The sequence below is a fragment of the Cyprinodon tularosa genome, unplaced genomic scaffold (genome assembly GCF_016077235.1).
Source record: "Cyprinodon tularosa strain WSP-4 unplaced genomic scaffold, ASM1607723v1 ctg362, whole genome shotgun sequence".
Lineage (NCBI taxonomy): Eukaryota > Metazoa > Chordata > Actinopteri > Cyprinodontiformes > Cyprinodontidae > Cyprinodon > Cyprinodon tularosa.
The window spans coordinates 675,625-703,093 of NW_024039077.1; the positions used below are offsets into that span (position 1 = coordinate 675,625).

The following is a 27,469-nucleotide window of genomic DNA, read 5'->3' on the forward strand; positions in this document are numbered from 1 at the left end:
ATTTTCGGGTGGTATGTGTCATCCTCAAGCTGTGTGTATGCATATACATCTTTTGTAAACCTTTAAAATTTAATTTATTATATATATATGTAACATAATTGAACGTTATTGATATGTTACATGAGTATATATATATATATATATATATATATATATATATATATATATATATATATATATATATAAAATAATTTAGCTTTATTGACACGTATATATATATATACACACACATATAAATATGTATGTCTGTGTGTATGTATATACATCTTAAACTTTTTTTAAACCTCTAGACATGTTATAACTACATACTTCATCTTATTATGTTGGGTATTCATTAATATTTTGTCCTCATTACGTAAATTCTGAAGATTTAAAAAGCTTTGTATTAAATTCTATCTATCCAGAATTGTAGCCTATAGTTCCTTCTATGTCCTATCATATAACATACTTATAAAAGTACAGTGATGTTTGTAGTTTTAACGTTAATTTGTATTATATATAATTTCTTAATTGATGTGAGACGTTTTTAATAATGTTACAAATTCATTTTAGTGCTGTTAAAAAAGTTAAAAACCCACCAGACGCTCAGCCAATAGCGTGAAAGCAAAATAATTCCTTACCAATCAGATGCTTTCAAGGCGGGGCTAATGAAGGGTTCTTTCTCTTTCTTTTATTTTTCATTACCTTGTAGGTCCGGACGTACCGGGTTTACGTAACGCACTTTCAGGGGGAGCCTACTCTCATGTAACATGCGTGTCCGACCAAGTTACGACACCTAACTGGGCACTGCAGCTTTTTAAGGAGAGGAGAAGCAGCCTGCCTCCCGGTAAACCATGGAAAAAGTCCGCAAAGATGCCAGGAAGAACCCCGCGGGGACGGCCAACGTCCTATCTAAGATCTTTTTCTGGTGAGTGTCGCCGGCGGGGGACCGGCTTCCAGCTCTGTTCACTTCGCGGGGAGTTTGAAAACGGACTGTTTGGTGGATGTGTGGCTCTGCAATGTCAGTGTGGTCACTTTACGTAAAGTTAGCTTAGGGGTACAAAGTTATGCACGCGCTGAAACAGCGCATGTTCACGTGAGGAAATAACAAATCCACACGTGGCATCAACGTTCTTTATGGTTCCTTGTGGATTCTCACGGCGCAGGTGTTTTAGATAACAGCTGATTACAAGCTGTGCTGTAAGAGGAGGCGTTTCCTATTGGCGGCTTCCTTTGTTCTCGCGTGACCTTTTGAGAAATTAATTTTTTTTTTGTTTACGTAAAACCTATCTACGGAAGAGGATTAGGGCCACTGAAAAAAAAAATGAAAAAAAGTTAACTGCTTTTTTATTCGGATTTTTTTTTTTCCTCAGGAAAAAAGTCAGATTAAAGTCAGAATCCTGAGATTAAAGTCAGAATCCTGAGATTAAAGTCAGAATCCTGAGATTAAAGTCAGAATCCTGAGATTAAAGTCAGAATTCTGAGATTAAAGTCAGAATCCTGAGTTTATAGTCAGAATCCCAAGATTAAAGTCAGAATCCCGAGATTATAGTCACAATCCTTCCTAAGAAAAATGTCAGAATCCTGATGGAAAAAGTCAGAATCCTGATGGAAAAAGTCAGAATCCTGAGAAAAATGTAAAAATTCTGAGATTAAAGTCAGAATCCCGAGTTTATAGTCAGAATCCCGAGATTAAAGTCAGAATCCCGAGATTAAAGTCAGAATCCCGAGATTATAGTTAGAATCCCGAGATTATAGTCAGAATCCTACCTAAGAAAAATGTCAGAATCCTGAGGAAAATGTAAAAATTCTGTGATTAAAATCAGAATACCAGGATTAATTACTTTTTTCACATATCAAATTGAAATAATTTCTGTACCTATCATATCTTTATTTGTCCATTTCAAAATCCATTGTAATATTACATTAATTGGTAATCGACTGATATAGGTTGTTTGTTTAAAGCCAAATGCAAATACTCATTTATTTTAACTAACCAGTGCCCATAATGCACTGCTTATTATTTTGGAGGGTAATTTTTGGAGCAGATATAGCTTTTTCTTTCATGTACATAATATCTATAAAAAAATATATATATATATAAATGTTGCACATGTTTTCATTTAAACACACAAAATGTTTACATTTTTATTTAATCTATTGAAATCTATATAGATTAAGTTTTTTAGTAAATCTTTCAAAACATTAATTTATCAAAACATTAAAAATGGATTGCAACAGAGTGAACTGCAATGAATGCGCTTAATTAGATCTCAATGCAAATCGACAGACGTATCGGCCAATTTCAATACATGAAAATATGTGCCAAAATATTGCATTTCAGTGTTTCTTGTCATCCGTTTTTGTTTTTAAAAGTCTTACCAAGGAGCACGTTGATGTAGGAAGGAAGCAGGGTTCAAACCCATGTCTTCTTAAATGCAAGACTATAAAATTACTCTCAAAGCAACAGTCACCCCTCAGGGCAGTGATCAAAATCATAAAATAAACTTCTTTTAATTTTTTTTTTTCAGAAAAAAGTGATTCGAAAATGTATTTTGTTATTTATGTAAATATTTTTACCACTTTTCTTAATTGGACATTTAATTTGGCCACTTTTTCAATAAGCTGAGTTTACAGGTAATTTAGTTTTGTACCAGATTGTTTCAAAACGTCGGATTAATTCCAGGAAATTTGTCAAAAATAAGGGTGAGGTTCTCCCCTTATTGCTTTCAATCACTTCTACCTGGCTGTATATCGTCTGACTGTTATGGATTTAGAAGTTTCAGAGCTCCAACATTTTTTTTAGTGTTTTCTATGTGGAAATTAGCGCTTCTAAAACCTTTTTTTAATGCTCATAGTTTTTTTTTGTGTGTGTCTTTGATTTGCAAATATCTACTCTAAGCTAAACAGTGAGGCAGGGACTGTGTGTGCTGGTTTATTTGCAGAGAAGCCAGAGATAAAGGGCTGCTTTGTTCATATATGGTCTCTGCTGATAATTTGCTGCATGAAAATCTCATAACTTCCGAATCAAATCCTCTGTAGTACCATGAAAATTTTGCCTCCAGCCAATCAGATTATTTTCCCTTAAATATTCAGTCATAAATCATGGTTTTTAAGTCTAATATATTTTGCATTATTATAAGTCCTTTTTTTTTATTTTTACTAAGGCACTCTGTAAAATAAAATAATCTGCCACTTGTAATCCTGAATTAATCCTCCATACTCTGCTTCTCTACTTCTTTCCACCTTCAGTTGGCTGAACCCTCTGTTCAGCATCGGCTACAAACGCAGGCTGGAGGAAGAAGACATGTACGAAGTGCTCCCTGAGGACAGGTCGGAGGTGCTGGGACAGCAGCTGCAAAGGTACAGAAATTACATCAGGCCCATTTAGATAGCACCACTTCACAACATGATTAAAAAAACGATTTGTATGCAGAATTGTGTATTAAATTGATTTGATCAGACCTTTTATGTATGTTTAAGTTTGATCTCTCTTGTTAAACAACCAGTTCAAGAAGAGTTTTTAAATACAATTGACTTAAAATCCCTCCTTCTACCATATGGACCAGTGGATATGGAGGACAGCTGATGCTTATACCAAGCATATAGTAACAGTGGGAAGGAAAGCTTCTGTAAAGTAAGAAACGATTTCAATTTCTAGCAGCCACCTGCTGTGACCACTGGAGGATTTAAGGCCAATTTATGCTTCTGACGCATAGCCTCTGCAACCGTCAAATCTGTGCGTGACCACGCCCCCGGCGCAGAGATTCTGCCACAGTCATCGCGCACCTCAAAAAAAAACCTGACTATGTCAGTGTAGTTTGCGACCGTCCGACGCAGTCCGTGCAGACCTCAAGCGGAAGTGTGCAGACAAAAAGCAGCTGTGATTGGTCCTTGGTATAACTTTCCAGCTGTCTGTGTGGTCGTCCTTCTCGATTCAGTGCCGGGGTATGCCATTTTTAAAAACCGAGTAACAACTGCGACGAAAGGGTAAATCTGTCTTTATGCCAACTCCATTAACAGAACCCGTTACTCTTCGATGTCTAGCAACTCTAGATCCATCTCTGTGACTTGTGATATCTTGCGTCCCTAGAAATTCCAGACCGACGGTGCAGAAGCATACCAGCAAAACTGGTTCGCGATCAGACCTAAGCAACGTTTGATGTGTGGTGGATGCAGAAGTGTAATCTGCCCTTTAGAGGACAGACGACACACAAGAACAACTAACCCAGGAGTACTTAATTCTAAAATAATGACACCAATAGATCATTAAATGGCTTCCCTTATGCTGTTAAAACAGAGCTTTATATATAAACTAGGGCTGCAACTAACGATTATTTTGCATGTCAGTTAATCTGTTGATTAATCGATTAATAATCGGATAGTTTTGTATAGTTTTCAAATGGTAAATTAACATTTCTACTCCATAAAGTGCAGCAGTGATCAAATGTAAATAGTCTTGGAGGGAAAAAAAGGAAAAAACATGGTGCAAAACCACATTGAAGTTCAGAGCATTAATATACATGGTATACATATGCAGTTTTTTTTTTGGTTTGGTGTCATCAGTGTGATGCAGATTTTGTGAATTAAAGGTTCCTTAAAGAAGATTTTTTTTTTTTTTAATGAAATTAAACCAGGTGAAACTAAAACTTTTCCACTTGAGGTTGTTGTGAATAACTTTTATATTCAATTCCCAGCCAGCCGGGAATTCATATTATGTGGTGATACTTTAAGATGTTTATTACCCTACACCAGGCATCCCCAAACTCGGTCCTCGAGGGCCGCTGTCCTGCAGGTTTTAGATGTTTCTCTGCTCCAGCACAGCTGATTTTAATTGATAGTTGATTAACAGGCTTTTGCTCTACTGCAATCATCATAATCAGCTGTGCTAAAGCAGGGAAACCTCTAAAACCTGCATGACAGCGGCCCTCGAGGACCGAGTTTGGGGATGCCTGCCCTACACGTTGTTTATGAACACACACACCCTACCAGCTGTGTGTTAGAACAATAGGTGAAAGAGTGATTTGAGTTTAAATCATGGTCAAACTGATAATTCTGCACATACATGGAATAAATTCACCACATCTTCTGTTAAAAATATTTTGTTTATTAACAAAAATCATTCAGCCATGTACAAAGAGGAAGGGAAAACATGGTTGAAAACTATACAGTTTTAGATGGATTTTGTTTGAAAATCAAAGTATATGATCAAATTAGCTTTTCACCAAATTAGAGCAATTGGAATGTTTTCAAACCAATTCACAATGCAAATCCATGAGGTGAATAAAACATCATTTGATTTTACGTTATTACATCCTCTTCTACTCACCAATGTTAGTTTTGAGCTGTTATGAAATACGATCACGTAAAATGACTGGCATAAAATCAAATACAAACAGCATAAAAATAAAACAACAAGCCGGGTCCCATCTAGGCGTAATCAGAGACGGTGACAAAGTGTGCTCCTGATGTCCAGTCTGCTCCGTAGCTTTGTTTTGGTCGCTGGAACCACAGAAAATCACTATTCACAAAGATAGGATGTTATAGATAGGATGAGTCTTGAACTGAATTAACCTGTGTCAAGAGGCACAGATGCACCGACTGATGTAACTGGGAGAGAATACCATAATTTTTTACATTTTTCAAAATAAAAAATCACTCAGACTCTGATCGTCGATAAATCATATATATATATATATATATATATATATATATATATATATATATATATATATATAGCAGATTTCTTAACTAAACTTTATTATTTTTTTTTTTTTACCTGGGTACAGTGAGTTTTGACAGCACCATTAACATTTGAACCACATATACACTATATTGCCAAAAGTATTTGCTCACCTGCCTTGACTCACATATGAGCTTAAGTGACATCCCGTTCCTAATCCATAGGGTTCAATATGACGTCGGTCCACCCTTTGCAGCTAGAACAGCTTCAACTCTTCTGGGAAGGCTGTCCACAAGGTTTAGGAGTGTGTTTATGGGAATTTTTGACCATTCTTCCAGAAGCGCATTTGTGAGGTCGCACACTGATGTTGGACGAGAAGGCCTGGCTCTCAGTCTCCGCTCTAATTCATCCCAAAGGTGTTCTATCGGGTTGAGGTCAGGACTCTGTGCAGGCCAGTCAAGTTCATCCACACCAGACTCTGTCATCCATGTCTTTATGGACCTTGCTTTGTGCACTGGTGCACAGTCATGTTGGAAGAGGAAGGGGCCAGCTCCAAACTGTTCCCACAAAGTTGGGAGCATGGAATTGTCCAAAATGTCTTGGTATGCTGAAGCATTCAGAGTTCCTTTCACTGGAACTAAGGGGCCAAGCCCAGCTCCTGAAAAACAACCCCACACCATAATCCCCCCTCCACCAAACTTTACACTTGGCACAATGCAGTCAGACAAGTACCGTTCTCCTGGCAACCGCCAAACCCAGACCCGTCCATCAGATTGCCAGATGGAGAAGCGCGATTCGTCACTCCAGAGAACGCGTCTCCACTGCTCTAGAGTCCAGTGGCGGCGTGCTTTACACCACCGCATCCGACGCTTTGCATTGCACTTGGTGATGTATGGCTTGGATGCAGCTGCTCGACCATGGAAACCCATTCCATGAAGCTCTCTGCGCACTGTTCTTGAGCTAATCTGAAGGCCACATGAAGTTTGGAGGTCTGTAGTGATTGACTCTGCAGAAAGTTGGCGACCTCTTCGCACTATGCGCGTCAGCATCCGCTCCGTCAGTTTACGTGGCCTACCACTTCGTGGCTGAGTTGCTGTCGTTCCCAAACACTTCCATTTTCTTATAATACAGCTGACAGTTGACTGTGGAATATTTAGGAGCGAGGAAATTTCACGACTGGATTTGTTGCACAGGTGGCATCCTATCACAGTTCCACGCTGGAATTCACTGAGCTCCTGAGAGCGACCCATTCTTTCACAAATGTTTGTAAAAACAGTCTGCATGCCTAGGTGCTTGAATTTATACACCTGTGGCCATGGAAGTGATTGGAACACCTGATTCCAATAATTTGGATGGGTGAGCAAATACTTTTGGCAATATAGTGTATATCAGCACCTATATGGTAGCACTCTGGCTTGTATTGTATTTCTATTTCTGGCTGGTTATGGTGATAATTAGTTGCCTCAAGGTTTTTTTTGCAGCAGGGTGGTATAAACCTTTGACTCAAGCTCAGTTTTTAAACCCATCTGTTCTTAAACATGAATAAAGGAGCAGCTCACAGACTCCAAAAAGGGTAAAAATTTAGCATTTTTACAAACTGCGGTTCACCTCTAAAGCGCGTATTAAATTAGCATGAAAATGTTATCTTTCACTCAGTCATTTGTTTTGTGTATCTTTTAAAAAAAAATCACTCCAGGCTGTCTTTGCAGCTCAGGCAAATTAACAGAAAATAGGCACATCATTATAATGTCGCGGATCATTGTGGGAATATCCTCAAAGTTAAACTTTCCGTTTCTCGCCTTAAGCAAATGACCAGCTTTTTTATTAGGGGTAAAATAATTTGTTCAAGGAGCTAAAAGGCAGGACAAAAAGTGATTTAGACTGGTTTAAATGCCACATGGACATTAAATAAAAAACCTTTCAGAAGAATGTATATCAAACTATATGAATGTATAGAACATGGCAGAGTTGAGACTGTCCTTTTGAAGTTTCTTGTGCCACTCAGATGGACGGTTGCATTTTTTACACACTTTGGTGTTTTTTGCTGAAGGAAGAGCGAAGCCAAAAAAACTGAACTCTGAATTTACTGATCTGGCTGCATTACTTCCCTGATTTATTGCCTTGAATTTGGATCTTAACCCCTACAAAAAAACCCCCCCTCAACTTTAGTGATTGGATCATCTATAGGGAGCTTTAAGTAGAGTCACTGCTTCTCTGCATCAGAAGGAATCACATGGGGGGGGTTTCAGACATCTGATCAGTATGCCCCCTTGCCAGCTTGTTGAGGAAGCTTTTACAGGCAGAGAAGAGATGCCCGGAAAGACCCAGAACTCCCTGGAGGCATGTTTTATCATATATGGCCTGAGAACATCTGGATCACCCAGAATGAGCTGGAGGATGTTGCTGGGGAAGGGATGCCTGGGCTTTTCTCCTGAACCGACAGCCAAATCTCTAAGCAGAAGACTATAGATTTAAATGAGAAACTGTTTCAATAAAGCCTCTTTGCCACTGAAATTAGCACATTAACGCATGTTTTTCAAACATGGGTCGACCCCCTAATAATCAACATTTGGCTCCATTCCCACTGGCAAAAAAATCTGGGTCTTACCACTCGCTGACAGCTGCGTGTCTGGTGCCACCATGTGTTAGCATTGATGATGTCACCAGAGTGACTGAAATCAGGAAATGTAAACAATGGAGAGAAACATGTAAGGAAGCCAGTGCATATTAAGTGTGCTTTTTTGTTTGACTATTTTATCTGTCCGATTCCCTCTTACCAGTGTTGCACCATGTTGATGGAATGTAAACTGGGTTGTTCCGTCTCTTTAAATCAGGTGCGGTGTGTTGACGTCCGCATGTTGCGCTCATCCATAACATGTAGGCTAATCACTGTCCCCAAGATATCCGCGGTTATATTTTTTATATTTATGTTTTTTTTTAAACAAAGCGGAGTGTGTATGATGTCATCCGCGCGCCGGACTGGAGTTTTGACAGGCAGCCCGGGCCACAGGCAGCTACGCTCTACCCCTTCTATTCGTTCGGATAGCTAATCTGTATCGTTCAATTCCATTTCGAGAGCGAGATCATCTGTGGTAGCAGCACTAGACATCTTCCAGGCATGAAATCAGGAACGTAAACATTAGAGAGAGACATGTAAGGAAGCCAGTGCAAAAAAATCTGGGTCTTACCACTCGCTGACAGCTGCGTGTCTGGTGCCACCATGTGTTAGCATTGATGATGTCACCAGAGTGACTGAAATCAGGAACGTAAACAATGGAGAGAAACATGTAAGGAAGCCAGTGCATATTAAGTGTGCTTTTTTGTTTGACTATTTTATCTGTCCGATTCCCTCTTACCAGTGTTCCACCATGTTAATGGAATGTAAACTGGGTTGTTTCGGCTCTTTAAATCAGGCGCGGTGTGTTGACGTCCGCATGTTGCGCTCAATGGTATCACGTAATTAAGCGGATCAACTTGGTTCTAATGTTCCCACAAGAATATCCAGGCGATTTTTAACGCAGGTCGCTTACCGATTCGTTTGACCCGGGTAGACAGGCGTCAGTGAGCTGATCCACTGTCACTAAAAGTTGATTGTTCCCAAGTTTAAACAGGTTCTTCAGCCAGTGGGAAAGGGTATAACTAAACAAATGATGCACAGTCATAAAAAGATAAACCGCTTATATCCTCCACAATAAGGTTTGCTTTCAGATCAGTCATCGAAATTTGCTCCAACATTTTGAGGAGCTGATGACTGTGGATGTGTTTAAACTAGGGCTGCAACTAACGATTATTTAAAAAATCGATGAATCGGGCGATTATTTTTTCGGACAAAAAATATTTTTTATATTTTATACTCTTTATTCCAAAATAAACATTTTATTCAGAACAAACAAGCACACAAGTACAGGTTGCTCATTAACTGCACTGGTGCAATATGAAAAATAAATGTTTGTGTTAAAACTACGCAAACTACATCCACAAAATATAGGGTACTTTGTTTCATAAAGTGCAAAAAAATACTTTTTTTTTTTAAAAGCCCCTAAGGGGTTCAAACAATAGGCCCCCCCCATTTCAACAAATGAGGTTTTTTTAGACTAGAAGAGTTCTGCCTTTTAAGACAGGAAAGTATAAAAGTTAAAGTTGCTACTTGAGAAAATACTGAACCATAGAGATAAAAATAGCCCTGTGATTCAAATTATAAATTGTATTTGGAATAAAAATGAGAGAACTAGGGGTGGTAAAAAACACATCCTCCAAAGACAGATATTTACATGGAAATGTGGCATATAATTAATTGACATATTACTGATCTTGCTGGATTTTATTCTGCTTTACTTCCATAAATTGCAGGATCTTTACTTTATTTTTGCCAGAAGATTTAAACTTTAAAAGCCTTGCCCTCATAATTTGCAAGTTAATTTATTTATAAAGTAAATGTAAACGCTGCTTAAGCTAATTCAAATGAAATTAAAAGTAAAATAAGTAGCCAACCTTATCACTGTCTGTAACCTACTAACACGGTAAGGAAAGCATCAGATGAGCTACCTGAGAAACTAACGTTACGTTTCCCCACTTTAAAACCAAACAAACATGGTGGTTCCGTGCCATGTTAATTTCTTTTGACAAAAGTTGCATGTTACGACTTTTTTTTTTTTTTTTAACTTTATTTTTTTATTTTTAATAACACATGAACACAGTTACAATCTTTTGTCTCTACCGACCCATAGCCACTATATTACACGAGACATCGAAAGGTGAGTCAGTGGGTGTTCTGACACATGTAATAATGCATACATGACAGCAGATTGAAATCAACAGGCAGATAACAGTAAAATAAAATAAAATGGTACATAACACTTGAATGACTCCCCTCCTGAGACAAGATAATCCACACATTCATAGTATTTTCCATCGACCCAAAGATATACGCTAATGCAAAAGGGCTATCCTGTAGCTGTGTCACTGAGTTAGTAACGGTATGACAGAGCTGCATCTTGTATTAAAAACTGTTTTTTGAAACCTTAGGGAATATGTTATTCCTTCCATCATGTAAATGTCCCAAACTTTTTGTATCCATATGTTATATGTAGGAGGCTCTGGCTTCAGCCATCTGACGTTACGACTTTTTTCACTGTACAAAGCGCAGGCTATTTTAATTATTGTGATCAATTTGCGCCGTCAATCCCGGTGCATGCGCGCTTCATTTGCAGTCTGGACGCTGAGGGTAAAAATCCTGCTGCTCTGACTGCAGCGCTAAGAGGGACTCCTGCGGGAGCGGGGGGAGGCGCCCCATGGCAGAGTAGGAATGATACATGCTTTCACGTAAGAGTCTCCAAAAGCCGCCAATGACACCGTAAAAAGTCACCAGATTTGTCTAGGGCTGGGTACCGAACTTCGGTACTTTTATGGTACCGACCGAAATGCTTCGGTTCTACAGAGTACCGAAACACGCCTCGTCTTTCGGTACCAAGTTTCGGTGATTGGCTGTAACACTTAACGTGATTGCGTCATCCAGGAAAAATACACAGGTGGTCACGCCTACAGCCAGGGTTCATGTGTATCTGTTGTGAACTGGTTGTGAGCGTCGTGGAACCCCTTTAAAATGCCCCCCAGGTCAAAAGTGCGGCTTCACTTTATTAAGACTGATGCCAATAGTGCGTAATGCAATACATCGTGCACGGAAACAATTTAAGAGCAGAAAGTTGCTCGGTGTTTGACTGCAAGAAGAGCGGACCGCAGCCGGCGCGACCATCCTCCTCTCAGCAGCCCGTGGGCAGAGCAAAGCCAGAGCGGAGTGAATAATGCGAGACACTATTGGAGAATGCTGCTTTCAAACTGGACGCAGCAGGAGCAGCAAAATCACGTCTGCTGCTTCTTTTTTGCTGCTTGTACCGGCTTCTGACGCGCGGCTGAAGAAGCTTTGCTGCTCTGGCTGCGCGGTCGAAAAGTGGCTCTGACGCGCGTTGGGCGGAGATACTCTATCCTTTATTTGCCTTGCAGCTATATTTGCTGTGATCAGTGGGAATAAAGTAGTTTCATTATGTTTTTAAGTGGGAAAATCCACCTGAAAACTTAATCAGTGCAGTCAGTTCATCCGGCCTTCCAATATTTCTGTGGGAGCCGCTCAGACCCCCCATACCAGCGGTGCGCTGTCAGTAGGATCCCATTCAACGGGCTTGTTTGTCAGACATGGTCATTTTTCTAAAGGAAAACTGCTAAGTAAAAAGGTCCTCACAATGTAACAGTGAATATTAGACACTGAATTTTTTTTTTATGTAAGAGGAAAAATGTAAATGGAAAAAACAGAGCTTAAAATAAAACTCAAGATTTGTACTTTTTTATGTTGTGTAATTTTCTTTTTTTTCTCGAATTGATATTATAAAACTGGTATCAAAAAAAGTATCGTTCAGGAACCGGTATCGAAGTGAAGGTATCGGTATTGGTACCGGAACCGAAAATTTTTGAACAATACCCAGCCCTAGATTTGTCGCTAGTCGCTTTTTTGAAAAATAGTCGCTGGAGGGGTCTGAAAAGTCGCTGAGTTGGCAACACCGCACCTGCAGCGCTGACTCGCTCTGCCATATTTTTTCTTCTTCCCCCGCTTCAGTCAAGTGGATGTGATGACGGCGGCGGCGGCGGATGACGCATTAATCGCGCGACACAACTAATCGATGATGAAATTCGTTGCCAGCGCTTTTAAAAGTCGCTTTTTATCGATTTTATCGATTCGTTGTTGCAGCCCTAGTTTAAACCTGCCATTCACATGGTGTAACTTAAGATTCCTTTCTTTTTCAGTAATGTTGGTGCAGACTAGGATGCAAGGCTGAACTTATTTTCATGTAATGACTGATGAGCCCTGATTGGATGAATTCTGGGTTCTTGTCTGTTGCAGCTATTGGGATTGGGAGGTGCAGAGAGCGACCAAAGAGATGCGGACGCCAGGACTAACCAAAGTCATCATACGGTGCTACTGGAAATCCTATGGACTGCTGGGTTTCTTTACACTTTTTGAGGTTAGAGGTCTATTTGTGAAATGTTCTGGGTTCAAAATCCAACTGGGAAATTAGTATAAAACGGTATATTTCCATCCAGTGATCTGTGATTTTTGTCTTTTAACCCATCAAGTACTTTGTCTTTTTTGTGTTTGTTTCTCCAATAAAGTTCTTGGTTTAGCCCTTCTCTTTAAGCAAGATTTCTAGAAACAAAATATCCACTTTTCAGATATTTTGTGAACATTTTATTTCATAGTCTTAAAAGAGAAAGGAGGAAAAAAAGGTCACCGAAAAACATCTCAAATGTTGTTTTTATTTTGCCATGTTTGTTGTTGAAAATCCAGAAATGCTTAGTTCTCTTTCAGAATTATTTTTCAATTGAATCTAATTGAATTTAGAAATCAGAACATACTTCTAGGTTCTCACTAATGTGTTTTCTTCCCTGGAAATTAGGAGACCATAAGAGTGACCCAGCCAGTTTTTCTGGGAAAAGTGATTGAGTACTTTGAGAACTACGATCCAGATAATAAAACGGCTTTATACGAAACTCTGGGCTATGCAGCGGGGCTTTCCATCTGCACCATTGGCCTAGCAGTGATCCATCACCTCTACTTCTACTACGTACAGAGGGCCGGCATGAAGATCAGAGTGGCCATGTGTCACATGATCTATAAAAAGGTGAGGAATAACAAAGTCAGCTGATTTAATCCAATTTGTATCCATGTCTGTCACATAACTACTATTACTTATGAACAGTTTTCATTTTCTCTCTGTTTATTTTTCTAAGGCTCTGTGTCTGAGCAGTTCAGCCATGGGAAAGACCACCACAGGCCAGATAGTCAACCTCTTGTCCAATGACGTTAACAAGTTTGATGAGGTAGGAGGCTTTTTATTTGATGGAGAAACAAAAATAATGAGTGATGCTGTATCTACTGATTCATTGGGTTTTGTAAAATTCTTCATATGACCTAAAATGTTCCACATTTTGCCAGAAATTGTAATGGATTTTATTTATATTGTTTTAAAGCAAAAACAAAATTAGCACTAAGGTTAGCCCGCAGCATAATACTGCCTTGTTATTCCTCCCACAGGAGGAATGTTTACTAAAGTTGGGAACTGTGAAGGCATTTGATGAGGGATGTCTGATTAAAGGGGGCTTTACGAATAAAGCCACAATAAACTAAATCGGTTTTCCACACAAAAAATATTGGCTCTTGAGTATATTTCTAAGAAAATGCATTAGAATTGTTGACTGTAAAATTATTAAATGTTTAAAGTTAAAAATTGCTCAATTATTTTTTGCAACAAACTGCTCTGAAAGATAAGTCTGTATGGAATTGTGTACTGATTAAAAACTGTTGAGGCACAGATGTCAGAATAAAGGAACATACCATATTTTCAGGAGTATAAGCTGCCACTTTTTTTCTACGCTTCGAACCATGCAGCTTATAAGAAGGTGCAGCTTTTCTGTGGATTTTTCCTAATAGCTAGCGGGGGAAGTCAAAGTTGGAAATGAAAACATATAAGGGGCTAATTTTCATTTAGCACAACAACATGCTAGTAGCAGGCAAAACGGATTATTATTTGCTGCATTAAAGCTGCTGAATCAATGAAGAGACTGGGCTCAGCTTCCGCAGAGCTCAAATAAAGAGCTGCTGTGAGCCAACAAACTAACATGAGCTAGTGTTCACCTTCTTTCCTACTCTAGGGGCTACATATAGAGCTCCCCCTACAGGTTTGGTGGGAGACAGTTCAGTAGATATCAGCTGTGTGGCTAGTATATGTATGTTTCCAGTTTTTTTTTTTCATATATAATTTAGTGGGCGCGCTTATAGTGAGGTGTGCTCTATAGTCTGGAAAATACGGTAGTAAAAAATAGATCTATTCAGGTAAATTTGTTAAAAAGTAAAGAAATGTGAATATTATACATTTGATGTTTTTTTTTTTTACCAGTTTTGCTCTGATATCACCGTTCAGATCACCTGCTTTGTTGGGTCTGATGTCTCTTATCCTCCTTTTGGCCGTTCTTCATTGATTCTCTGTGAGGTTCAGGATCCTGATTACTAAAAGAGGACTTCGGGTCACTGGGAAGCAACTTGGTTCTTTTTTTTATTTTTTTTTAAGCCCACATAAAAGCTCCTAGCCTATCGTGAAGGATATTCCTTTAGCTCCAGCCCATTTGTCTGAAGGCTTCAGTTATCGTTTTTCCCTAACAAACTTTTTCCTTCCACTTAATCTTCTATGAATTAGAATGTTGCGATACAACCTTTTTAATTTCCGATACAAAAATGATCTAGAACCTTTATGACCTGACCGATATGACACAATATGATATCGGCATTAATTATACACCCCTTTTAATACCCATCTTGTAGTGGGGAATGATAGAAAAGGTTTGATCAAGTGACTTTAATCAAATACTCAAATATTTTGCAAAAATGGGTATGAAAAACAGCTGGCATAAACCTTAGACAGAAGCTTTTTTTTTTTTTTTCAGCAGACATTTTAGGTGCAGGCTGATATAATCCAATAGTATTTTTTATTTTTTTTTGCCTGATATCGGACTGGGACATCCCTCCTATGAATGTGCTTGGATACAGTCCTCTGAATAGCTAGCATCTTTAACAATGACTTCCTGTACTCTTGGTCCTCAGGTGTGTTTATGCCTTTAGGCTGTAGTGACACCAAAAATTTCAGCTGTAACAAATGTCCTCTTGAAAGTTGACTCTAGGTTTATGCTAGCCTGGGTGCCATTCCGAACTTAGTCCCGCCCACAAAGTTTGAGGTCGGGAAGTTCGGTCTGGCTCTGCTCCATAGTAGCGCGAGTATGATCGCCCACCCTCTGGCGATCCAATCAAATTGTCAGGGCGGGCTTTATTTGATGATGGACAGATGATCAACAGTAACGTAATCAACCACGTGACCAAAGCGCGCTTGGGTGACAACAATAATGGCTGCCGCTGGAGAGTTGGGGTGAGTAGATTCTGCTATTAGGTCTGTTCTAGAAGATATCGACAGCAAATTAATTTTAAAAGAGGAACAGAGAAACGCGATCAGGTCTCATCTTCTTATTCTAGGCGTGCAACTGCACGCTTTGATTTTTGTGGACAACAACTACCGGTATGCCTCGCTTAACATACGTCACGCGCTCCGTTGCTCTTATTGGTTGTAGGTCTATACAATTGAGTGCAGAGGCATTTCCTGGTTCGTTCAAAACACGCCCCATAATCACAGCTCTATGGAGCAGTATCACACTCATATTCTGACTAGAATTGAGTCGGACTACGTCAGGCTAGGTTTATGCTGCCCTTTGTAAGAAACCCAAATGATCACGCTATACAAACGCAGTCTGAGGACTTAACTTTTGGAATGAGTTGCCATTTAAGCAAAGTATCAACATAAAAGGTTTATTGGCTCATAAATGCAAAGTTATGATTTTTTATTTTATCTTTTTTCTGGCTTCCTCTCCTTTTGTCAGAACTGCTGTGGATGTGTTCATCAGAGGCTGTGGTAGGTAATTTTTTTCAGGCAGGATTTACAGATCTAATTACTTTGAACACCAAATCCTGTTTGTCTCTCAGGAATGTTGTTTCGTTTTAATCGGAGGGGCAGAGCACGCTGTGAAAGCCTCGGTTTCTTGAGGGTGTTTGGTTTCTTGGCAGCGGTTGGATAGTAATTACACAGTCTCACGCTTTCATACACGATTAGATCCGGGTCTGTCGGACAGCAGGGATCACTGTTTAATGGCTGAAGGAGACACTTGCCTCGTTGAAAGGCTTTTAAGAACTTTATTGAATGTGTCTGAGTCGTTTCCAATCATTTTTAAGCCAAATGTTTTATCCTTACCTCCAGGTCACCATATTCCTGCACTTCCTGTGGGTGGGCCCCCTTCAGGCAGCTGCAGTTGTGGGTCTGCTGTGGGGTGAAATCGGCCCCTCCTGTTTGGCGGGGATGGTGGTCCTCTTGTTCCTGATGCCCACTCAAACCATGTTTGGTAAACTCTTCTCCAAGTTCAGGTAAATAACACACACAGCAGCCGGATAAGAACCTTCATCCTTAAGGTGTAGCTGTTAAATAGTTCACTTGGTTTAACCAGTTAAAACAAAACACATACTTAAGTTATTGCAACATTATGTTAAGTATTAAAATTCTGCTGTGGGATGACTTAATTATAGCTGTCTTTATTTAATTTAAACATTATGTTTCTTAAAATGTTGCAAACAGTTTTTCTGAAAAACTACCATATCGTGCTACAATCTATTATTTATGTTTTGTTTTACACTAGGGCTGAAAAAAAATGAACTGTATTAATTGTGATTAATCAGTTGTTGACCTATTTGTTGACTAATTTAGCAATGGATTAATTGTTTACTGGAGTATAGAGACCATAAAACAGCATTTAGCTGACAGAGCAACCCATTAAATCTATATCTATTCTGGTATGGAAGGCTGTTTTAACATTTAGTAAAAGCACTCTCCTCTCTGTTCCATCATTAAATAGGATTCTTCCTGGTCAAGATTACACTCCTAGTCTGAACTGTAATGAACTTTGTAATTTAAAGTTTTCCCAGCAGAAACTGAATTTTAAGAATCTAAAAAAAAACAGAATTATACTAGTAAGAATTACTTTTATATACCAAGAAATATTTATACTGTTTAAGTGACATTTATCAGCTTGACTGAATATGTATTTATATTTGAAATGCATTTCTTCAGAGTCAAAATAATACATATTATAACCAGAAACAATAGGGATATGGATATCTGAAATTCTATTTTAGACATCCAGAATTTTTATACTAGATATGAAGAATGAAATTCTGTTTGAAAAGGTTGTTTTGATGGTGAAAACATTTTTTTGTTTAGTCAAACTAGTACAAATGTCCATCCATATCCTGTTGGAACCTCAATAACATTATGGGGAAAGCTAGTCTATTGCTTGAGTGGGAGTGGATCAATTTATTCTATTTAGATTAAATCGCCTGGCAGCAGTATGAAAAGTATGTGAAGTTGGTGATGTATGAAAAGTTTGGTCTAACAGGTAGGACATCATCTCACTGGGTTCCTCCTTAGTTTGATTGTGTCTTCCATCACACAGTAAATACTGAGCGGCTTTTTGCCACTTCAGATGTTGTTGTTGATGTGAAAATGTTTTAGCCTCTGACTTTTTAAAATTTTATTTGATTAAAGTATGTCTAACTTTGATGTATTACCCCTGTTTGCTCTTTTTCTTGATGTTCTGGGGAGGATTCACTAAAACTTAGTTGCTGTAGATCAAGTTATTTAAATAACATCATAGTCTTGACTTTTTCCAGTTTTTTCCCCCACAGGACAACTTTATTATGCACAGTTTGCTCATTTGGCTGGTATGCAATAAAAGCTAAACTAAAGATAAGATAGATTCATCTTGACACACGGATGAAATATGGTGCTGATTGGACTGGACTGTAGGGATGCTTGTTTTCAGGACGAATAGAGTAGATGGAAAAATCCAGCTGAGAACCTCTTGCAAGGAACTAAAGTAACGCTTTAGTTCTTACCTGACAGAGGCCGAACTTTGATGCAAAGAATGGGCAAAAATGTTAATCTGTTAATTTCTTAAAATACCTGCAGCTGTGACTGATTTGTGTTTATAAAAAAACATGTAAAAATCATGTATTGTTTTTATTCTACCTCACATTTATGTTTTTTTTTCTACCACATGATGAAATTCAAATGAATTGGGAAAACCTTTTTAAAGTAACACAGCTTCACCTTTCTTTGTAGGAGTAAGACCGCCATTCTAACAGATAGCCGAATCCGGACGATGAACGAGGTAGTGTCAGGAATGAGGATCATCAAGATGTACGCCTGGGAGAAACCTTTTGCTGCTCTGGTCTCTGAGGTCAGAAGGTAAAAACAAAACCCACCGTCATGGACGGTCAAAGCTGGACATGTTGTTTGTGTCTATGAAGAACCAGAGGTTATGAAAACCTTTGCTGCTACCTGTTAGCCATTTACTGCTTATTTATTTACAGCAGATAATCTGTGATTTAACTCATGTCAATAGAGTTTTAGATTATAATTAATCTAACAGGATCAAGTTTGTCTGTATGACAAAGTTGGACGCTGCTCTTATCAGACAAGTTATGAGTTGAACCTGCTGATGCTGCAGCTTTGTTGGGTTTTAGGGCTTATGCAGTGTGGGAGTGTTTATTGTTTTACTGTTACTTTACGTAGAAATGTTCTTCACGTACAGTTTTTCGTTGTAGTATCCTTCTTGAAAAGTGATGATATTGCGAGTATGTTGTAAATGATTCCTAGTGTGTGAGGAAATCAATACTTTGTGAACTGATTAGATTTTTTTTTTAAACTTAAATCTTTATTTCTCCTCAAGCCTGAATCATATTTCTCTTTTCACGTCTGTCGCCATATCTAGATATCATTGATGCACCGATTGTAGTTTTCTGGCTGATCACCGTTCTTCAAAAAGCCTGAAGTGTTGATTTAGATTTTCACCAATACTGGTTTTATTGTTTTTTTCTCAATACACCAATGTTATTTCATTGAAAAACGTTGAATAATGCTATCAAAATAATATACATTTGTTTTTAACTGCACAAGGTGGTGCTCTCAGTTATAAGTGGAATGTTTAAAGCATTGAGGTTGGACGATTTTTATGACTTTATGGCTTTGTAGAGGAGGATAAGACTGATGGATAAGATTGGTTACACATCTGAGCATCTAATAATCTAGGACTGACACGATTAATGACGATTAATCTGAAATAATCAACTAATTTAGTAATCAATTAATCGTTAACTGGAGAGATTTAAAACATGCCTTCAGCTGACAGAGCTACCCACTTGGAGCAGTAATTTTATTGAAAAAAAAAAAGGTACAAACATTTTGCATTTAAGATAAAAAAAAAAGTTTTCTTCTGTCAATATGCTCTATTAAGACCTCCTAAAGGATACTTTTTAGTTTCACCTGGTTTAATTCTGTAAGAAGTCTTCTTTAAGAAACCTTTGGGTATCCGATTATTAATTGATTAATAAAAAAATACTCTACAGATAAATCAATTTGCAAAATAATCGTTAGTTGCTGCCCTAAACGAATCGCTGCTCACCTAAAATGAAGGGAACACGGGCCAATTCATTGACAACATCCCTACTAGATATAAGGGCTGTCACAATGATAAGATTTCAAACTCAATATTGAAACCCAAGAAGATATTTGATACTCTTTTTAATTTTTGATACCATTAGGATAAAAAAAACCAACAAAATACTCTTCATACCTTTCATTGTGTGCATCAACAGAATCACAGATACTGTTATCTGTGATAAGTCTGCAAATAAATATGTAAAGGTGCAAAAAAAAAAAATCTAAATTAATAGCAAAAATATGCAAAAAGAAAAACTTAAGTATTAGTATTGATAAAGTCAAATTAGTATCTGGATACAGCATATAAATATCTGTACTTTTCATAGAATCAATATTTTTGACAGCCCTCAGATATATACACACTCTGAGTCTAAATCTAAATCAAGCCAATTTATTATACTAGATTATGTGCCAAAGAGTAGATTTAGCCGTTCTGTTCTGGTTTGTTGAACCACGAATGGATTAAACGTTGGACTCCAACTGGTCTTGTGAACTCTGCTGTTTTTGCTCATTTTCAGGTGTTAAAACCTCAGGGTTACATTAGGTTTGAACACTTTGCTCAGAGTTACCACCTGAAGTGGAGAGTGCTGATTGCCTACCAACAGAAAATACAGGTGCTGGTCATAAAATTAGAATATCATGAAAAAGTAGATTGATTTCAGTAATTCCATTTAAAAAGTGAAACTTGTATATTATATTCATACATTACATACAAACTCATATATTTCAGATGTTTATTTTGTTTAATTTTGATGATTACAAATGACAACAAATGAAAATCTCAAATTCATCATATCAGAAAATTAGAATATTACTGAAGACCAATAAAAACAAAGGATTTATAGAAATGTTGGCCAACTGAAAAGTATGAACATGAAAAGTATGAGCATGTACAGCACTCAGTATTTAGTTGGGCCTCCTTTGGCCTGTATTACTGCAGCAATGCGGCGTGGCATGGAGTCGATCAGTCTGTGGCACTGCTCAGGTGTTATGATAGCCCAGGTTGCTCTAATAGTGGCTTTTAGCTCTTCTGAATTGTTGGGTCTGGTGTATTGCATCTTCTTCTTCACAATACCCCATAGATTTTCTATGGGGTTAAGGTCAGGAGAGTTTGCTGGCCAATTAAGAACAGGGATACCATGGTCCTTCAACCAGGTACTGGTAGCTTTGGCACTGTGTGCAGGTGCCAAGTCCTGTTGGAAAATGAAATCTGCATCTCCAAAAAGTTGGTCAGCTGCAGGAAGCATGAAGTGCTCTAAAACTTCCTGGTATGTGGCTGCGTTGACCCTGGACCTCAGAAAACACAATGGACCAACACCAGCAGATGACATGGCACCCCAAACCATCACTGACTGTGGAAACTTTACACTGGACTTCAAGCAACGTGGATGAAGTGCCTCTCTTCTTTTCCTCCAGACTCTGGGACCTTGATTTCCAAAGGAAATGCAAAATTTACTTTCATCAGAGAACATGACTTTGGACCACTCACCAGCAGTCCAGTCCTGTTTCTCTTTAGCCCAGGCAAGACGCTTCTGACGCTGTTTGTGGTTCAAGAGTGGCTTGACACAAGGAATGCGACAGCAGAAACCCATGTCTTTCATACGTCTGTGTGTGGTGGTTCTTGAAGCACTCACTCCAGCTGCAGTCCACTCTTTGTGAATCTCCCCCACATTTTTGAATGGGTTTTGTTTCACAATCCTCTCCAGGGTGCGGTTATCTCTCTTGCTTGTACACTTTTTTCGACCACATCTTTTCCTTCCCTTCGCCTCTCTATTAATGTGCTTGGACACTGAGCTCTGTGAACAGCCAGCCTCTTTAGCGATGACCTTTTGTCTCTTGCCCTCCTTGTGCAAGGTGTCGATGGTCGTCTTTTGGACAACTGTCAAGTCAGCAGTCTTCCCCATGATTGTGTAGCCTATAGAACTAGACTGAAAGACCATTTAAAGGCTTTTGCAGGTGGTTTGAGTTAATTAGCTGATTAGAGTGTGGCACCAGGGGCCATCAATTTTGAACCTTTTCACAATATTCTAATTTTCTGATATGATGAATTTGAGATTTTCATTTGTTGTCATTTGTAATCATCAAAATTAAACAAAATAAACATCTGAAATATATGAGTTTGTATGTAATGTATGAATATAATATACAAGTTTCACTTTTTAAATGGAATTACTGAAATCAATCTACTTTTTCATGATATTCTAATTTTATGACCAGCACCTGTATACGCTGCCCTCTCGGGAGGCAGTCTGCTTTCCTGCCTTGTCACTGATTAAGCTGGAAAACATTTCAATGTTTGTCTTGAACCTTTTATGCTGCCTTGTGCTACGTTCACACCTCATGTGCTTTGAGCAGCGAAAAGCACCTGCTGCTTCATTTTTTTTTTACATTTAACTATTTATTGGTATTTTTCACTTTCTTTACATATACAGTGTACATGAACATCATTATACATTAAACTCAACGTAACATAGAGCTTTTACTTGGGAGCTATTCATCTATTTGGCCTTTGTCCCGTCTAGTTTATTTATTTATTTTTTTAATCTTTGTCGCTGTCTTTTGTCTTGAATCTTGTCCTTTTCCTCCACTTTTCTTCCATTTGAGTTTGTTGAAGTCTTAGACGATGTGTCGGCTTTTCCATAATGTAGATTTCTTCTGTTATTCCAGTCCATTGTTCTTGACAAGGGGGGTCTGCCTGTCCATATTTCCCCGTGATAGCTTTTTTGCTAGCTATCAACAATATCTTAATCAGATACCTGTCTTTTACCTGTACTTTGATATTGTTGAAATTGCAAAGGTATAGCACTGCACTGTTCATAGGAATATCATATTCCAGTATCTTCTTTACAGTTTCATGTACATTTTTCCAAAATTTTACAATTTTAGGACAGTTCCAGAATATGTGAGAATGATCAGCATTCATTGATCCACAATTCCGCCAACACCCCATGTTTGTATCGTTATATTTATTCTTGACTTTAGGCGTGATAAAAAATTGTATAAAATTTTTCCATGTGAACTCCCTCTATATCCATGAATTGGGGGATGTCTGATGTGTTTTCCACATATCTAGCCAATCTTCACCTGAAATTGCTGCTTCATTTTTTATGCTTGTACACAGAGTAGCTGTAGTATATTTGCTGTTTTCAGCTGGTAAAAAGTAGTTTTAGTATGTTTTTAAGTCACTGGGAATCCCCTTCAGCAGCTGTGGGGTTTTTCCTTATTGTTCATGGCGACTGGAAGTAGATGGTAGCATTTTTCTAACCTGACTCCGCCAGATGGATTTGCTGGATTTGCTCCGCATATTCATCTGGAAACCTTCCGTTGAAGTAATTTTGGGAAGGGGCGAAAACACTGGTTAGCTGATTGGCCTATGTTGGTGATAGACGGGCCAAATAAACCAATCAAATCAACGAAGCATATGACGTACTAACAGAGCGACGACAAAAACACAACCACAAGCCAGGCACAAGCCAAGTGATAGATCAAACTCTTGCCAAAACCAGTCGGGAGAAGAGCAAAAACGTCTTTTCCTCTGAGAAAAGCCTCCAGAGCAGTGTTTTGCTCCTTTCAGTGAAGAAATACTCTGTAATTCCGATAAAAGTTGCTCGATAGCCACGCTAACGCTAGTTTCATCGGCTGAAGGCGCCATGTTCTTTAGACTGAACTGTCGCGCTTCTTGTTGCATCACACCTCAACCCGCCTCAAAGCCAACGCTGATTGGACGTTCGTTTGGTGAACGGCTCCAAATTTTCTTTTACGGAGAGTCTCCAGACTGATTTGCGAGTGAAACCTTGAAAGCTTGCGATATCAGGATGGTCTCACGAGGCTAGCGTTTTTCATGTACGTGGTACAAACTGCAGGCACCAGAATAATAAATGCGAACATATTTTGCTGACAGGTTTCATTATTTTATGTTCATTTAGGCGTTAATAAACTGTATTAGAGGAGGGATCATAGTGATCTGCATCAGCAGTGCTGTGTCTGGCTCCCAGATCAGCTTCTCCTATTGGTTGATGGGCGTCAACCATTGACTTTGCATGTAAAGTGGCTGCTTCTGCTGCTTGAAGCAATGCTAATATGCATTGGACGACAACTTTTTCTTGCAAATTAAGCATTGCCGGCACCATCTTTGTTGTTTTGTACACATTCTCGCGTAATTTGAAAAAGCCGCGTGATTTTCCGCTAGATGGCGTGATTCAGCTTTTGGGGAGAGAATTCTGCAGAGCAGCAGCTGGATAATTAATTTAATCTATACTATAATACACGCTAGATTAAAAATGATCAGTCAGGGATTAGGAAGATAAAAATAATAATTGTATGCGCACAGTGTAAATATTTCCATCATATGGCAATCTTCTGTACAGTGGTCATACATTAAAAAATTTTCATAAAATTTTTTTCTCTTAGACATTGGAGTGGTGCATTTAAATGTTATAGAGCTAAACATGTTAAATTAGTGAGTAGTAGTAGTTTTTTTTTAGATTTTTAACATTACAATTTATATTTTTCCAAGCACACAACAGTTTAAAGCAAAGTAAAAATTGTTTCTGGGCAAATGAAATGTGAAAACCACTTGCCCAAAGTGGTAACGTCAACCCCTGCAGGTATACCCGACTCTGAATACCCAGTACTCAATGTATATATTTTTTATTTATTATTCTATTTTCTACAAGCAAATTTGTTTAGTTTATAATCCACGGCATTGCTCTATGATCTTTCTGTCACTTCTGACCGCTGTTGATTATTTGAACTTTGTTGTTCCAGGAAGGAGATCTCCAAGATCATGAAGAGCTCCTACCTGCGAGGTCTCAACATGGCCTCTTTTTTCTGTGCTAGCAAGATCATCGTTTTCGTCACATTCACCCTCTACGTGCTGCTGGGCAACACCATCTCTGCCAGCCGCGTTTTTGTGACCGTGTCGCTGTACTCAGCGGTGCGGCTCACCGTCACGCTCTTCTTCCCCAGTGCCATCGAAAAGCTGTTCGAGAGCCGCGTCAGCATCCGGAGGATTCAGGTATAGTGCTAAAATATGAAGCATTCAAAAATGTATCAGATGATGATGAGGCGACATTGTCTGCTGCATAGATTTTCTCATGGATCGAGATCGTTTGGCTCTTTTTAGCTTAAATGCAGAGCTTGGTGCAAAATACTTATCTTTGGCCAAATCAAATCAAAATTCATATTGTTCACAAGACACGTCATCCAAGGCGTCACCCTGGATGAGCACATAGCAGCAGCAGTACATTGATTACATTGGATCAATCCTTCATTTTAAGAATGATATAGCAACAGTTTGTGTGAACAGCCATCTGCCACTAGGGCTGGGATATAAATCTGATAATCTGATCACTACTAATATAAAATACATCTCATAAAATGTTCAGTAATTCTGTGGAACTCTGATCCAGAACCACATGGTATTCTGGTCGATGTAGGCAGAGGAAAGGATCAATTAGGATTAATCGATTATTGAAATGGTCATCAACTAATTTAGTAATCTATTAATTGTTAAATGGAGTATAGAGACAATAAAAGATGCCTTTAGCGCTCAGAGCAACCCGCTTAGAGCAGTAATTATATAAAAATTGTAAAAAATATATATATTATTTTGCATTTAAGATAAAAATAAAAACATTGTTTTCGTCTGTCAATACGATATATCCAGAACTCCTAAATCAGTATTTATGACTGATCTGAAAGGGTATCGTGATACATTTGCAGCCATTCTGCTCTGTCCTTTTTGCCAAACATTAAAGGAACATAGAAGTACTTTTCACCTGAGAGAAAAGCTAAAAGCTAGCTGCAGTTGGAGCTCTGTTGGTTTCTCCATATGGAAGAGAACGAAAGTTACGACTGTAACTACGGTTCTATGAATCCCGGATGACCGCCAGAGGCGGTGCTTAAAGCACGAATGATCACTCTTGCGCATGCACAGGTCGAGAATCTTATACCAACATAGTCACGTGTGACCCCCGGTGACACCGGTGTGCCTATATAGTCACGTGACAGCGACAGCTCAGTCCCTTAATCTTCTCGCGAACACACAATGATTCCGAGGGACCGAGCGCTCTGGCGGTCATCCGGGATTCATAGAGCCGTAGTTACAGTCGTAACTTTCGTTCTATTTCATCCCTACTGACTGCCAGAGGCGGTGCTTAAAGCACGGATGACGATTACCAACAGAGTCCTGAGGAATCACACACAGAAACAACAACCCAAACATGCCCACCTCACTGGGAAGATGGCGTGCGCTGGGACAGGATCCCCTGCATTGGGTGAGGGGTGGCCAAGTTGACCCTGTAAAACCTAGCAAAGGTATTCGGGGATGACCAAGAGGCTGCTGAGCAAATAGCCTCCAGAGTGAGACCAGTCATAGCGGCCCATGACACACTGACACCCCTGGTGGAATGGCACCGTACACCAGCGGGGGGTTGGAGGCCCCGCTGAATGTACGCCTGTTCCACTACATCCACAATCCAACGCGCAAGGCGCTGTTTAGAAAGGGCCTGCTCCTTGCGGGGCCCCGCGTAGCAGACAAACAGATTATCTGCCTGTCGGAGAGAAGCTGTGAGACTGACATATGTCCTCAGTGCCCGAACAGGGCAGAGAAGCTCATCAGGCCCATCTGTATCAAGGCGAGCAAGCTGGAGGGGCACAGTGTGGCTCGCGGGTGAAGCCACTTTAGGAAGAAACGCCGCATTAGGCCAAAGAGTAACACCCGAACCAGCCGGGTTCCAACGGCAGCAGGACTCGTGAACAGACAGTGCATGTAGTTCACTCACCCGTTTCGCCGAGGCCATGGCGAGGAGAAAAGCTGTCTTCTTCGACACACACTCAAGGCTTGCCCCCGCCAATGGTTCATAGGGAGGAGAGCGCAGGGCAGCGAGGACAATAGAAAGGTCCCACACCGGCACAACAGGGCGTGTGGGAGGGTGCAAACGCCGGGCACCCCTCAAAAACAAGGAAACGTCCTTGTTACGACCCACCGTCTCCCCACTCACCACCGAATGCCAGCAAGAGATGGCAGCCACATAGACTTTTAGAGTGGATGGAGAGCGACCTTGAGAAAGCATTGCTTGAAGGAAGGTTAAAATAACAGAAACAGGACAGTGTACAGGGTCCTCACTTCTTTCCTGACACCAGCGGCTAAAAGCCTTCCACTTATGGGCGTACACCAGACGCGTGGAAGGGGCCCTGGCGTTAGTCATCGTGTGTCCGATGTCCCCGCCATACTCCGAGAAGGAAACGCCGGGCCCTGCAGTGGCCAGACCCAGAGTCGGAGGCGACTGGGATTGGGATGCAGGATCCGACCGTCCAGCTGTGACAGCAGGTCCTTCCTGCAGGGAAGAGGCATCGGAGAGCTGCAACAGAGCCTGTGCAGCATCGGAAACCAAGTCCTCCCTGGCCACCGGGGGGCCACCAGAAGGAGCTGATGTCCCTCCTGAAGGACCCTCAGGAGTGTTGGGCCTATCAGGGGAAGTGGCGGGAAGGCGTAGAGGAGTGCCCTCGGCCAGTCGTGCGACAGCGCGTCCTGACCTAGGGGACTGGCACTGTCCGACAGGGAGAACCACAGCGGGCAATGTGTCGTCTCTCGGGAAGCGAACAAATCTACGGCTGCTCTCCCGAACCTCTCCCAAATAGTTTCCACTACATCCGGGTGGAGCCT

At 39.7% G+C, this 27,469-nt stretch overlaps 1 protein-coding gene across 1 annotated transcript in view; it reads left to right on the forward strand.

The window, feature by feature from the left end:
* Window positions 1-691: 691 nt before the first annotated feature.
* The window catches only part of abcc4 (ATP-binding cassette, sub-family C (CFTR/MRP), member 4), a 64,071-nt gene continuing 37,293 nt past the window's right edge, over window positions 692-27,469 (forward strand). The window contains exons 1-8 of the mRNA XM_038295895.1: window positions 692-907; window positions 3,232-3,342; window positions 12,555-12,675; window positions 13,108-13,332; window positions 13,442-13,531; window positions 16,507-16,670; window positions 18,421-18,546; window positions 24,568-24,817. Of these exons, the coding sequence (XP_038151823.1) occupies window positions 834-907; window positions 3,232-3,342; window positions 12,555-12,675; window positions 13,108-13,332; window positions 13,442-13,531; window positions 16,507-16,670; window positions 18,421-18,546; window positions 24,568-24,817 (1,161 nt within the window). The 5' untranslated portion in view covers window positions 692-833. The remainder of the gene's footprint in view (window positions 908-3,231; window positions 3,343-12,554; window positions 12,676-13,107; window positions 13,333-13,441; window positions 13,532-16,506; window positions 16,671-18,420; window positions 18,547-24,567; window positions 24,818-27,469) is intronic.